At 45.3% G+C, this 13,291-nt stretch overlaps 1 protein-coding gene across 1 annotated transcript in view; it reads left to right on the top strand.

The window, feature by feature from the left end:
- The window catches only part of STAB2 (stabilin 2), a 164,778-nt gene that overhangs the window by 93,900 nt on the left and 57,587 nt on the right, over nucleotides 1-13,291 (top strand). The window contains exons 34-39 of the mRNA XM_070454036.1: nucleotides 1,263-1,394; nucleotides 4,633-4,761; nucleotides 6,018-6,074; nucleotides 7,105-7,200; nucleotides 8,653-8,848; nucleotides 9,669-9,764. Coding sequence (XP_070310137.1) covers nucleotides 1,263-1,394; nucleotides 4,633-4,761; nucleotides 6,018-6,074; nucleotides 7,105-7,200; nucleotides 8,653-8,848; nucleotides 9,669-9,764 — 706 coding nt within the window. The remainder of the gene's footprint in view (nucleotides 1-1,262; nucleotides 1,395-4,632; nucleotides 4,762-6,017; nucleotides 6,075-7,104; nucleotides 7,201-8,652; nucleotides 8,849-9,668; nucleotides 9,765-13,291) is intronic.

Here is a 13,291-nt window from a genome sequence, read left to right as displayed (position 1 = left end):
CTTCAGTATTACTGGTTGGGGCATAGACTTGGATTACTGTGATGTTGAATGGTTTGCCTTTGAAACGAACAGAGATCATTCTGTCATTTTTGAGACTGCATCCAAGTACTGTATTTCGGACTCTTGTATTGACTATGAGGCCCTTAGCTGGCCCCTTAGCAGCAGATAAGCTCTTCTGCCTCTGAGTTCAGGCCATCTGTACACCCCGCAGCACTTCTACACCTCGTATAAGGAAATGTCTTTGCAGGTGGGTAGGTCTTATTTCTCTAATTAGATGAAAACTCTGGGCATTAGATTTTTGTAACTGGCATGTTGAGTGAGCAGCACTCCTGGAACAGAAGTGGAAGTCATCTTTTCTGTGTCTTCCCAGTTCCCCCATCCCTTTGAACCTGTTTAGTGGGGAACATTCATTAACTGCACTGGGATAAAACCTCAGGCAATGTTGCAGAAAGTCTTATCATCACTTTCAGCCACAAACACAATCTCAATTAAGTAAAAATTAAAAACAAAAAATTTTTAAAACCAGCCCCTTGTAGTTATCAACATTTTGAATTGGATTTAAAATTAAGTCTTCTTTCCTCGCTTGCCGCATGCTGGTACTTTGTCCCAATGGGACATTAGAGGAGGGGGCTTGGTCCTTGCACCAACCGGAGTTCTTCAGAGTGTGGGGGTGGGGAGGGATAGATTGGGAGTGTGAGATTGACAGGCACTCATAACTGTATTTAAAGTGCCATTCCATGAAAAAGATATTAGTATAGAAAGGTAAAAATTATTACTAAAAAAAAAATTAGGGTCCATCAGGAGACAGAAACCATACCAGAGGGAATTTAATATTATGAATTGTTTATTGGGTATAAAGCTATATAAATATAATTGAAAGGTAAAATAGAGATAGCATAGAAGCATCTATAACCCCAAAGGCTGGGAGAAGAAAGGAAAGAGGTCAGGACAACTAAAACCTAGAAACATGGAGGGCCCAGGGAAGCGGTGACTCAGACCTGTGGCGGGCAGGGCCCATTCGTCTAGTGGCTCTGATGTTGGAGGAGGATCCCTGGGGGCCCTAGGAGAGCGCATTGCCAGGCTGGCGCTGGTGTCTTGGGGAAGAGGGGAACATGATAAAACCACTCTGGGAGTCACAGGTCTCTGCCATTCGGATTCAGCTGCCGCTGCAAGCGTGATGACATGCAGCTGGGATGATGCCCAATGAGTGCCCGGGGACTGGTGGGCCTGTGGGCTGACTTTCCCTTCTGTGTGTCGTCCAGGAGGAAGACATACTCAGGTATCATGTGGTCTTAGAGGAGAAGCTGCTGAAGAATGACCTGCACAATGGCATGCACCGGGAGACCATGCTGGGCTTCTCCTACCTCCTCGGTTTCTTCCTCCACGATGACCAGGTGCGATCCTTCCCCTGAAAACCCAGCAATGGGCGTCCTGGGCCCATCATCTGCCATCACTTCCGCGTGGCATAATCTTCACCAGCACTTCCTCAGCCTTATCCACAGCAGACAGCTGTCTGTGTTCCACCGTAAAGTAACGACTGGGCCAGACTGGGAAGCCCCGCCTTGTCCACCCCAGCACCAGCCCTCAGACCATCAGCGTGTCCTGACTGGTCATGGGATTGAAGCCCAGCAGTCACAGGGCCCTTCAGTTCTGCTTCCTGATGACAGACAGTCCCCAAGCCACCTCCAAGGTGGCGGGGAACCTGGCAGCCAAACGTAACCCCCCGGAAGTGGCATGGCCCCAGGGTGTAAGGAGCCACCTGAAGTGTGAAGGAAGGATCCAGCAGCAAATGAATGAACAGTATAACCACTGCTTGTTCATACAGACTGCAGACCTAGGGCCAACTGCCCCCACCCCAGTATCCCACTATTAATCTCACACAACCTCTAAGCACTTAAAGTGTTTAGAATTTATAAAAAGAATTTCGACTAAATACATATTTTAAACATTTCAGTATGCAATTCTATATACCTATGTCAAACAGCCAGTGGAACAATCAATCTGAAAATTCAATAAGAAATTTACTATGTGACTCTGGTATAAATTCTCACAAGAAAAGTTAATGTAAACTAATGATTATTTAGGAGAAACTAAGCTCTATATTAAAATGATGAAAATTTAATCCCAAATTTTTAAGTGGTAATATTGTTCCCTATGAAAAAAAAGCACATTTTTTTTTAAAAAAAGCACAATTTTGAAAACAATATTCTCAGTGTTATCATCATTGAAGCAAAAGTGAATTTGGTGTGTAGTGTCTTTTTCTTTTTTTTTTTTAACACACTCAGGGTTTTTTTTTTCTTTTTAAAGTCTTTCTGGTTTTTCATTACTTAGAAAATAATCTAATGCCGAATATTTCTCTCTGATGCCTATAAATAATCTTACCTATTGTATAATAATTTTGAGGAGATCCTTTTAAAAACATTTTCTTTTTTTTTTTTTCCAGGTAAGGCAATTTTTGTTGATAAGGACCTTATATTCTTGTTTTTATCTTTGTTATCTTTTATTTCATCATGTAGAAATGAATATTCTGGTTAGTTTAATCAGTTTTGATTCTGTCATGTTTATTTTCCATGTGTTTGAAAAGTCTTTGATCTAGAGCTTTTTTTCCTTTTACAATAGAGGCTTTCTCTCTTAAATATTCTTTCTATCTTACAATAGAGGTTTTGCTTTTATTGATAACTCATTCACTCTCAGGACAACAGAGATGTGGGAAAATGCTGTCTAAATGAAGAGACTTGTGTTCAGATCAAAATTCTAATGCAACTTGTAATTCTTCAAGTATATCTCATAAGAAAAATGACTCAGTTTTTTTTATGCCAAATCAACAGTATTTCAACATCAAAAGTTCTGACATTTTGATATTTTAAATCAGATCAGCCTCTTGGAATTCTGCAGATTTGTTTTGTGATCACCATTTGACACCACAAGTGAGACCCCACTGCTTCTCCAAACCTACATAGGCCCTGGACCACTTCTGTGGACCTCAGTCATGATTCAGCCCAATATCCCATGGAAATTCACTTGACTCCAAGTAAATCGTCAGGGACTTTAGTATTCAGTGGAAGTTCAAATTTAAACACTTAATAGAGTCACTTCAATCTTGATGCTTTGGGGAGTTTGGGAGGTGTTAATCCTTTTTAAATGCTCATTAGATATGAAGTTGACATCTGTTTAGTACAACAAAGAATTCCCTCTTCTCGCAACCTCAGCCCTGCTACACCTATACACACACACATATGAAAAGAAAGTTGCACAGTCATGTCTGACTCTTTGTGATTATTGGACTGCAGCCTGTCCCACTCCTCTGTCCATAGAATTCTCCAGGCAAGAGTACTGGAGTGGGTTGCCATTTCCTTCTCCAGGGGATCTTCCCGACTCGGGGATCAAACTCAAGTGTTCCACATTGCAGGCAGATTCTTTGCCAGCTGAGCCACAAGGGAAGCCCATATGACCCCCCCCCACACCAGTTTTTCAAACAACCATTTGTTTTCAGTTATATTAGTTATACTCAGGAATAAATTAATGGTTTACTTATTTTGCACTAAATAGTCATTAAGATATCCTCCCATTAAAAAAAATCAAAACCAAAAGAGTTATAACTCAAAGTTGAATTTAAGTTAGAGATTTAGTTCCCATGTCTTACACACTTACTGACATACTAGGCAAAGACAGTACAGAGACAATATCAGTGTGCTGCGAACACCAGAGCAGCCCCAAGGAAGGCGTGATGCGGTTAATCAGACCTCTGAGCAGTCTCCACAGCCTAGAAGGTGATCTGTCTGGTAGAACACATTTTTGCAAACTTTAAACACTCAAATATTATTTTTATTCTTATATAACGGTCATTTTGGAGAAGGCAATGGCACCCCACTCCAGGACTCTTGCCTGGAAAATCCCATGGACGGAGGAGACTGGTAGGCTGCAGTCCATGGGGTCGCAAAGAGTCGGACATGACTGAGCGACTTCACTTTCACTTTTCACTTTCATGCATTGGAGAAGGAAATGGCAACCCACTCCAGTGTTCTTGCCTGGAGAATCCCAGGGATGGGGTCGCACAGAGTCGGACACGACTGAAGTGACTTAGCAGTAGCAGTAATGGTCTTTTAGTCTTACTGAGGGGTGCTTGCAAATTAACCAGGAAGCAGAGATATGCTAAAAGGATGCTAAGTTTCATTCTCTATGTCTTGGCTGTGGAAGGCATCCACACCTCTGGGACCACCAATAACTGGCATAGCTGAGCACATCCTGGGAGACATATTATCAATAGCACTAACATAGTGATCATGATTCAGAATTTTTTGAACAGTAAAAACCAATCATTTGGATGTTGGAGAGAAAACTTAGAGATTATCAGGAGCAACCTCTTCTTTTTACAAAGGAGGAAATTGAGGTTCAAAGAGGAAAAGCAACTGGCCCAAGGTCACACAGATAGAAGGTACCAGATGCAGAACTGTCACTCAGACTCCCCTCTCCTAGGGCAGAGCTGTCTCCAGTACAGGGTGCTATAGCTGCCAGGTGAATATTGCAGTATCTCCTAGGCTAGTGTCTTGTTGACATCCTCCAATCCCTATCGTCCTTATTTCCCTTAAAATCACTGTAGTAAAAACTGACAGTTAACCTTCCTGTTCACAGCTTTATGTAAACGAGGCTCCGATAAACTACACCAATGTCGCCACTGACAAGGGAGTGATCCATGGCTTGGGGAAAGTGCTGGAAATTCAGAAGAATAGATGTGATATTAATGACACTACTATCGTACGAGTAAGTTCTATCCAAGACCAACAATGTCACTAAAGAGTGTTGGCTTATTTTTTATAATTTTGAAAGCCTGGGACTCATCTATTAAGGGTATCTCAGTTCAGTTCAAAAAACCACTAAAGGAACATCTCTAAATGCCAAGGAGCATACTTGCTTGCGGCTCTACAGGAATAAATAAGACATGACCCTTGCCCTCAATGGGCTTACAGTCTAGTGCCTTGTATGCCTTGGAAAGGCTGCCTGAAGGGCTGTGTTGAGCAGGATTTCAAAACCATGGTCTTCCTCAAGGGGAAAATGTGTCATGCCCAGCACAGGCACAGGGAAGGAGCCCTGTACACCCGCTGGCAGGGTTGGGCCCACCATCGTCTACCAGGAGAGAAAATATGGAAATGGATCATTTCGGTATAGTATAGGACAAGTAACTGAGACTTTTTACTCCATGAGATGGTATAGGTTCTCTCAGTAGTAATGATAACTGTTAACATCTATTGGGCACTTTTTATGTGCTAGGCACTGCTCTGAACATGTTACATGTGTTAACCCATGGAATCCTCACAACAGCCTGCAGAGTAAACACTATCACTCTGCCCATTTTGCAGATGAGGGAAATGAGCCATAGGGAGATTAAGTGGCACGCCCAGATTCACAGAGCTAGCAAGTGGCAAAGAAGGAGTTCAAGTCCAGGCAGTCTGGCCCCAGAGCGAGAGCTGTGAGTGACCAAGCTATACCATCCAGTAGGTGCCAAGTTAAGAACTAGTCACACTGGCGGCCTCCTGTTTCGGAACAGGCTGGCACTTTAAATGTCTGTCATTCTTCACTTGTGAATCTTTGTCTCATGACAGTGGATATTATCTCCATGCTGACCTCTCAGTTGGACAGTGTGGTCCTAGGGCTGGGGGCACTGTGGGTGATGCATTCTTTAATCTCACAGCCTGGCCCAATTCACTAAATAGTGGGTTTTCAATAAATGAGAGTTGGTGTTAAAAGAATTAGGATTTAACTGAGTTAAGACTCGCACAGGTTACAAGATTACAAGCATCTGAAATGTACAGTGGAGAAAGTGATGCTCCAATGTCCGTGACCCAAAGTAACTGAAGTGTTTGGCTCAAAGGACATGAAAGAGGTTAGCCAGATGAGCTTCTGATTTGCAGTTCTATAGCCTGAAACCTTCAGCCTCAAGTCTGGAAAATACTTGCAGCCTTGTTTTGATTAAAAGTAATAACCATGAAATACTCACTTTGCCTCTGTGTTTTACCAAGGGAAAGTGTGGAAAGTGTCCCCAGTCGCCCATCTGCCCATTTGGAACTAAACCACTAGTAAGTATTTCTTTGATATCTTCTTTGATAAAACTGTTTCTGGATTACAGGGAGGTCTGAATTAGAAAGTGAGTCTCCAGCACACCTCATTTCACTGCCCTCCATCCTTCACTGGGTTTTAATTTAATCTCACCTTCTTAATCTTGTGTGCATCTTTCTAAAGTCTTGAATCCATTTTTTTGAACCAAAGCAAAATTTTGATTAATAAATAAATAGAAACAGGAGCTCATCTCAGTCAACGCCCAATGGAAGAAGGGATTTTTCCGTTTCTGCATCTTTCATATCCCAGTAGCTGGTTGAGGACAGGAGCAGGAAATACTATCAGAGGAGGTGGACTTCACAGTAACACTGTTTCAAGCCTTGAGGAGACCCACCTTCCTGATTCCCTTTATGGTTGAAGTTATAACTAACTTTCGCAAAGAAACACATGACAGACTTGGGGGGTGATACACATATCTCTGAATGAATGACCTGTCTGTTTCTTGTGGCTGCTTATAGAAAAAAGTGCTTCAGAGGATGCTCCAACGATTACAAAGAATCAACATACAGGCACCTTCCATGGCACAATAGTAATTTATGACAATAACATGCTGACTTCTCACTTGAGTTTGCATTTACTCTTGTGAAAGTCTTTTTGTAAACAGCCTCAATCCTGCCTCAGACCAAGGCAGACCATCAACCAATAAATAAAGAGAAACCAAGTCTCAGTTCAATGTCGAGTGTTGGAAAGATGCTTTCATCTCTGTTACCCTATGATTCTTCCTATAATCTTCTAAAGAAAAGTTCTTTTTATGGAATATCACTTTAAGGGATAATTATCTGCATTTTGCCACCTAGTGTTCTGACAGCCAACATTTCAGTGTTGCATTTTCTTTTTTATGAAGCAGCTCCAGGAAGCCAACCCCCTCCCTTCCCAGAACATTTCCATTAGAGAGACAGCAATGTATCACCCACCTCCTTGCTTTCAGAGATTAGAAAGCTTTGTCCTAACTGAAAAGCTGATATTAATATAATTGCTGTTATTTCATAGGGCGAAGAGATGAGGAGATGTCTCTATACCATCTATTTCATGGGCAGGCGATCCCATTTCTTTGGGTGCCAGCCAAAGTGTGTGAAAACCGTCATTGTGAGTATAAATTTAACAAGCCTTCTAACAATGGCAGTAATATTGAGAAACATAATCATATGCTATACTTTTCAAAGTGCCTTTGCATGGATTCTTTCTGTCATCTTGCCTTCCTTCTCATTATTTTTAAATATTTATTTGTTTAGCTTCATCAGGTCTTAGTTGTGGCATGTGAGACCTTCACTGCATCATACAGGATCTTTCATTGCGGCACATGGACTCTCTAGTTCTGGCACATGGGCTGAGTTGCCCTATGATATGTGGGATCTTAGTTCCCTGACCGTGGCTTAAACCCGCATCCCCTGCATTAGAAGGCGGATTCTTAACCACTGGACCACCAGGGAAGTCCCCTCATCATCTCCATTACAGTTGTCACTCAAAATAGCCAGAGTAGCCCCAAAACTCAGGACAGCCCTACCAGTCAGTACCCTGGTGACAGCTGCAATTTTCCATCTCATGATGAAGAAATAGATGGACCAGGAGGCTAAGAGGCTCTTCCTGTTCTCACAAGAAAGGGAAAGAGACAGGAAATGGGCAACTCCCTAAGGCAAGAACAGGGGCGCCTGGTCATTTAGAAAAGTGGAACCCCAGGGCTAGGGACCTCTCGGCTGTGGCTTTGGAATCTGCAGGAAAATTCTCTATAACATCCAGTCCTGCTCCTTTCACAGAAGACACAGCCTCTGCCAATCCTAGAGGCCAGTGATTCAGCTCCTAAGCTGTGGAGTGTGCAGATGCAGATGTTGTGTTTTAGTGACCTCAAGAATAAAAGCGGGCCCAAGCAAGCAGATAATCCTGCAGGGCTTCCCGGAACTAAGAGAGTCATTTATAGAATGTCAAAGGTCTCAGCTGCCTCCCAACCTTCAGTTCCAGATGAAATAACACAACACACAGGGGCCAGGTTTGGGGATGACCCGGGCCCCTCCCAGCTGGCTCAGTGGTGAAGAATCCGCCTGCAATGCAGGAGGCATGGGTTCCACCCCTGGGTTGGGAAGATCCCCTGCAGAAGGAAATGGCAACCCACTCCAGTATTCTTGCCTGGGAAATCCCATGGACAGAGGAGCCTGGCGGGTTACAGTCTGTGGAGTCGCAAAGAGTCGGAGACTAAACAACAACAGGGCCCATCTGGCATCACCTACATGACTCTTTCTTCCTGCTACCCCTCCTCCCTTCTCGCTTTTCTTCACCCTCCCCTCCTGCTTGCCTTTTTTCTTCCAGTCCTTCCTAGCTCCTCAGCAGAAGCCTCCATGCTGGTGCTGGCACCCATGGAAATTGCATGCCCCCCCGCCCCGTTCTGGGGGGATGCTGTCCCCGTCCCTTGTAACCATTCCACATGGGGTCAAGGCTACAGGCACACATCCAGGCCCACCTGCAAGATGTCCACACTGAAGCTGGACACGTCCAGAGGACGGCGGTATGGCCCTGTCCCTGCCCAGCCTGGCCCTTCTGTTTCAGACAAGAGAATGCTGTGCAGGCTACTTTGGCCCCCAGTGCCAGCCCTGCCCAGGGAAAGCTGAGAACGTCTGCTTCGGAAACGGGATCTGCTTGGACGGAGCCAACGGCACAGGCGTGTGTGAGTGTGGACGGGGCTTCAGCGGGACGGCCTGCGAGACGTGCGCTGAGGGCAAGTACGGCATCCACTGCGACCAAGGTGCGTACCCCGCCACCGCCCAGCGGGCTCCCCGGACCGGCCGGGAGCGCAGGCGGAAAGAGGGTCTAAACACCTGCTCCCTAACCAGCCTGTGTCCAGGGCAGGCTGGAACCCCGCCCACTCCGCCAAGCCAGACAAAATCAATATATAATTGAACCATTACAATTGGGCTGTATAATATGTAATTGGCGTTACTGTGATGATTTTTTTCTGTGTTATATGGAAGAATTATATACTTGCATTGATGCAGGATTTCCTAACTTAGGATCCACAGATGATCCTCTGATCAGCAAATCCCCAAGGCTGAATGCTTTTTCCTGAGAAAGGCATCCTTAGCTTTCACCCAGGTCCTAAAGACGCTCACGACACTGCTGCGTAACAAAGGAATCACCATTCCTGTGTAGTCAATGAAGGCGGTGCCTCACCAGGTTTATAGGATCCTAGCGGACTTCTCTCTGAAACCTACTCTCAGGGAACAAACATGGTTCCGTCCCAAGGGATCCCAATAACCTTGGCTCGGCTGATGACCTGAGCCGAGGACGCTCTCACACTGCATGGGTCACCGCCCCACAGTGCTACACAGTCCCCAGAGGGTGGTCTTCGTTGAAGCACAACCTGTTTCACCATTTAGCCCACTCCCGTGCCCCCTGCCCTTCCTGGGAATCCAGCCCCTTCCCCCACCCACCCCTTAGAGGCACTAATTATCTGGAAGCGGACTGGAGGCTTTAAATGCACAGAAGTGAACCTTTGCAGTCAAGGAAAAGTGAGTTGTTGAAGACAGGTCAGACATCTGACAGTGTGTGGCTGTGTTCCCGCCTAGCGTGCACTTGTGTCCACGGGAGATGCAGCGAAGGACCCTGGGGAGATGGCGCCTGCGACTGTGACGTGGGCTGGCGAGGAGTGAAGTGTGACAGTGGTAAGAGCCAGCCTTCTGGTGATCTGTTCTCAGCAGCCTCATTTTTCCTCCTAAAATAGAAATGGCATCTTCATTTCTTTCTTTGGCAATAATTCCTACTTGCAGCCAAAATAGTTTGCAAAATAAAAGCATTAAAAAGAAAATAAAAATCATTCATATTCCCAAGGCAGGAAGAAAACTATCATTAATATTTCCAGCCTTTTTCTAGGTATAGACGTGTGTGTGGGACCATGTTCTGCACACAGTTCTGTGAGTCTCTCACTGCACATAATACATATGATCAATATCTTTTCACATGAATAAATACATAGAGAAATATAATTTTTTTTCTTAATTTCTGTATAATATCCAATTATCAGACCGTGTTAGTGGCTCAGTCATGTCTGACTCTTTGTGACCCCATGGACTGTAGCCCACCATGGACAGGCTCCTCTGTCCATGGAATCTTCCAGGCAAGAATACTGGAGTGGGTAGCCATTCTCTTTACCATGTTCTTAAAATTAGTTTTCTGCTATCATAAACAATGCTGCAAAGACTGTTTCATTCATATATATATATTCATGTATATGTGTGTATATACTCATATATATTTGTGTTTATCTTACTAATCCATTTGGTTAGATTCCTTGAGATGGGATTTCTGAGTTAGCTGTTGGTACTTTGGGGTACTGCCAAGAGATTATATTAATTTATTCCCTGCTGTCTGAGCTAGTCCATTTTCCTGAACCCTCCCTCCTCCTGCTGCAGTGATGATTCCTAATGTGTCCCCATGAGAGTGATGAGTAGAGAGAAAATTTCACACAGAAAGAAGCTTGTGGAAAAGCTCAAAGATGTGGGGGAGCTCTGCACATCTACAGAACCACAGGATTGCAGTATGAGAGGAATATAGGGGCAAAGAGGAATGTGGAATGAGAACAGGCCAGAGATGTGGGCAGGAGTCAGGTCACGGAAGCCTAAGTGTGGCGGACCTTCTGCTGAAGCCTCCTGTTGGGAAGCCGTTCAAGGATTTTGAGCAAGTCAGCAGTATGATGTGATTTGTGTTTTAGAAAGGTCATTCTGACACTGGATTGGAGAGATTACCCCTGGAAGCAGGTATCAGAGAGTCCCCCTCTTCTGGGGCGGGAGCTGGAGAGGAGTCACAGGTGCCTGACAGCCCAGTGAGAGCTAAGGGATATGGAGTTATCAGGAGTGTCTTTGCCCAAAACTCCTGGTGATGCTGAAAATCGGGGTAGCACAGGTTTCATTGAAAAGCTAAAGTTGGAAGTGTAAATGGTCTCGAGCCAAGCGGATACCCTAGAGCAGATGTAAAGTGCTGGTATGCCAAGCATGGGTTTAGAGGACCTGGGAGATGGAAGTGGGGAGCAACGGGGTCACCCACACAGGAGGGCAGCCTGGGGGAACCCCTAAAGCAGAGCACGACAGAAGTGACAGCCAAGGATAATCAGGAGGTCATCTGCTGTATCTTAGACTACCCGCGTGGGCACAGGAGGACCAACCGCATTGAAAGGGACCGGGAACTACCTGGAGGCTGCACAGGTTTTCAGGAGGCAGTTAGCAAAAATCTGAACCAAGGTGCTGGCCTAAGTGTGGCAGGGAAAACGGAGACACTTGATTGTCAAATGAGCTAAAATCAAGAGCACGAGGTGGCTAGAGATACAGAAGAAAGGAAGAGGGAGGGAGGGGTCCACTGTGCAGATGATGGGCCAGTTCTGGAAGAGTCCAGCTTAGGGGCAGGGTGCAAGTAGCAGTGCAGTTTGCAGGCGAGTGAGTTTGAGGAGCGGGAGAACACACAGGTGGAGGCTCCCAGGAGGTATTAACTCGCGTATTCATTCATCAGATACTTGGAGCTCCTGCCGGAGGACACAGCAGTGAGAGATGTGTGGTCCCTGCCCCAGCAGCCAGTAGTCTGGGGAAGATGCGGAAGGTTCCCAGAGCAGGTGTGAGTGTGTGGGTGGAAGGCTCGAGAATGAGGCCAAGGCTGGAGACATACGTGTCATTAAACAGGTAGAGGTGTATTTGTGCCATGAGGGGAAGAAAGCAGGGCCAAGGATGAACCACCAGACTCATCTTCCTGCTTGCTCTACTGTGGAGAAAGACCCTAGTCCGCCCCACCTGCTCACCCAGTCTTGGAGCCACCTTCTCAGCCTCCCCCTGCTCTGTCCCTAGTACCGTAGGGGAACCATCTCCCCTCCTGCCTCCTGCTGCCCCTCTCACCAGTACCCTTGTGATCCATCCCTTGGCCTTCTGTCACATTTCCCTGCATTCCATTCTTCATGCTGCTGCCACACAGAACCTTCTAAAGCACAGATGTCTTGTTCTGTTCAGGCTACTGTAACAAAGTACCATAGACTGAGTGGCTTATAAACAACAGAAAGTTGTTTTGTTCTGGAGGCTGGCATTCAGGGTCAGGGTGCCCGCATGGCTGGGTTCTGGTGACAGCCCTCTCCTGGGTTGCAGAGGGCTGTCTTCTTATGTGATGGTGCAAGGGTCAAGGGAACTCTCCAGGGTCTCATTTGTAAGGACATTAGTTTCATTCGTGAAGGTTCCACACTCATGACCTAATCACCTAAGTCCCCACCTTCAAGTACCAGCATATTGCAGATTACATTTCAAAGTATGAATCGGGGACAGGGGACATAAACATCTGGACTACAGTACTATTGTTTGCCACCCACTCTCCAGGACTTAGTGACCTGCTGTGATGCTCCATTGCTTCCAGGAGGAGATATTTCATTGCCTATAGGAGGAACACGCTAGGAGGGTGTTCAGTTCAGTTCAGTCACTCAGTCGTGTCCGACTCTTTACAACCCCGTGGACTGCAGCACGCCAGACCTCCCTGTCCATCACCAACTCCTGGAGTTTACTCAAATTCATGTCCATTGAGTCAGTGATGACATCAAACCATCTCATCCTCTGTGTCCCCTTCTCCTCCTGCCTTCAATCTTTCCCAGCATCAGGGTCTTTTCCAATGAGTCACTTCTTCACATCAGGTGGCCAAAGTATTGGAGTTTCAGCTTCAGCATCAGTCCTTCCAATAAATATTCAGGACTGATTTCCTTTAGGATGGACCGGTTGGATCTCCTTGCAGCCCAAGGGACTCTCAACAGTCTTCTTCAACACCACAGTTCAAAAACATCAATTTTTCTGCACTCAGCTTTCTTTATAGTCCTATTCTCATATCCATACATGACTATTGGAAAAACCATAGCTTTGACTAGATGGATCTCTGTCGGCAAAGTAATGTTTCTGCTTTTAATATGCTGTCTAGGTTGGTCATAACTTTTCTTCCAAGGAGCGTCTTTTAATTTCATGGCTGCAGTTACCATCTGCAGTGATTTTGGAGCCCAAAAACATAAATTCTCTCACTGTTTCCATTGTTTCCCCATCTATTTGCCATGAAGTGATGGAACTGGATGCCATGATCTTAATTTTCTGAATGTTGAGCTTTAAGCCAACTTTTTGGCTCTCCTCTTTCACTTTCATCAAGAGACTCTTTAGTTCTTCTTCACTTTCTACCTAAGGGTGGT

The sequence above is a fragment of the Odocoileus virginianus genome, chromosome 23 (genome assembly GCF_023699985.2).
Source record: "Odocoileus virginianus isolate 20LAN1187 ecotype Illinois chromosome 23, Ovbor_1.2, whole genome shotgun sequence".
Lineage (NCBI taxonomy): Eukaryota > Metazoa > Chordata > Mammalia > Artiodactyla > Cervidae > Odocoileus > Odocoileus virginianus.
The sequence above is the reverse complement of the archived record's forward strand: the minus strand, read 5'-3'. Positions and strand labels throughout refer to the sequence as shown.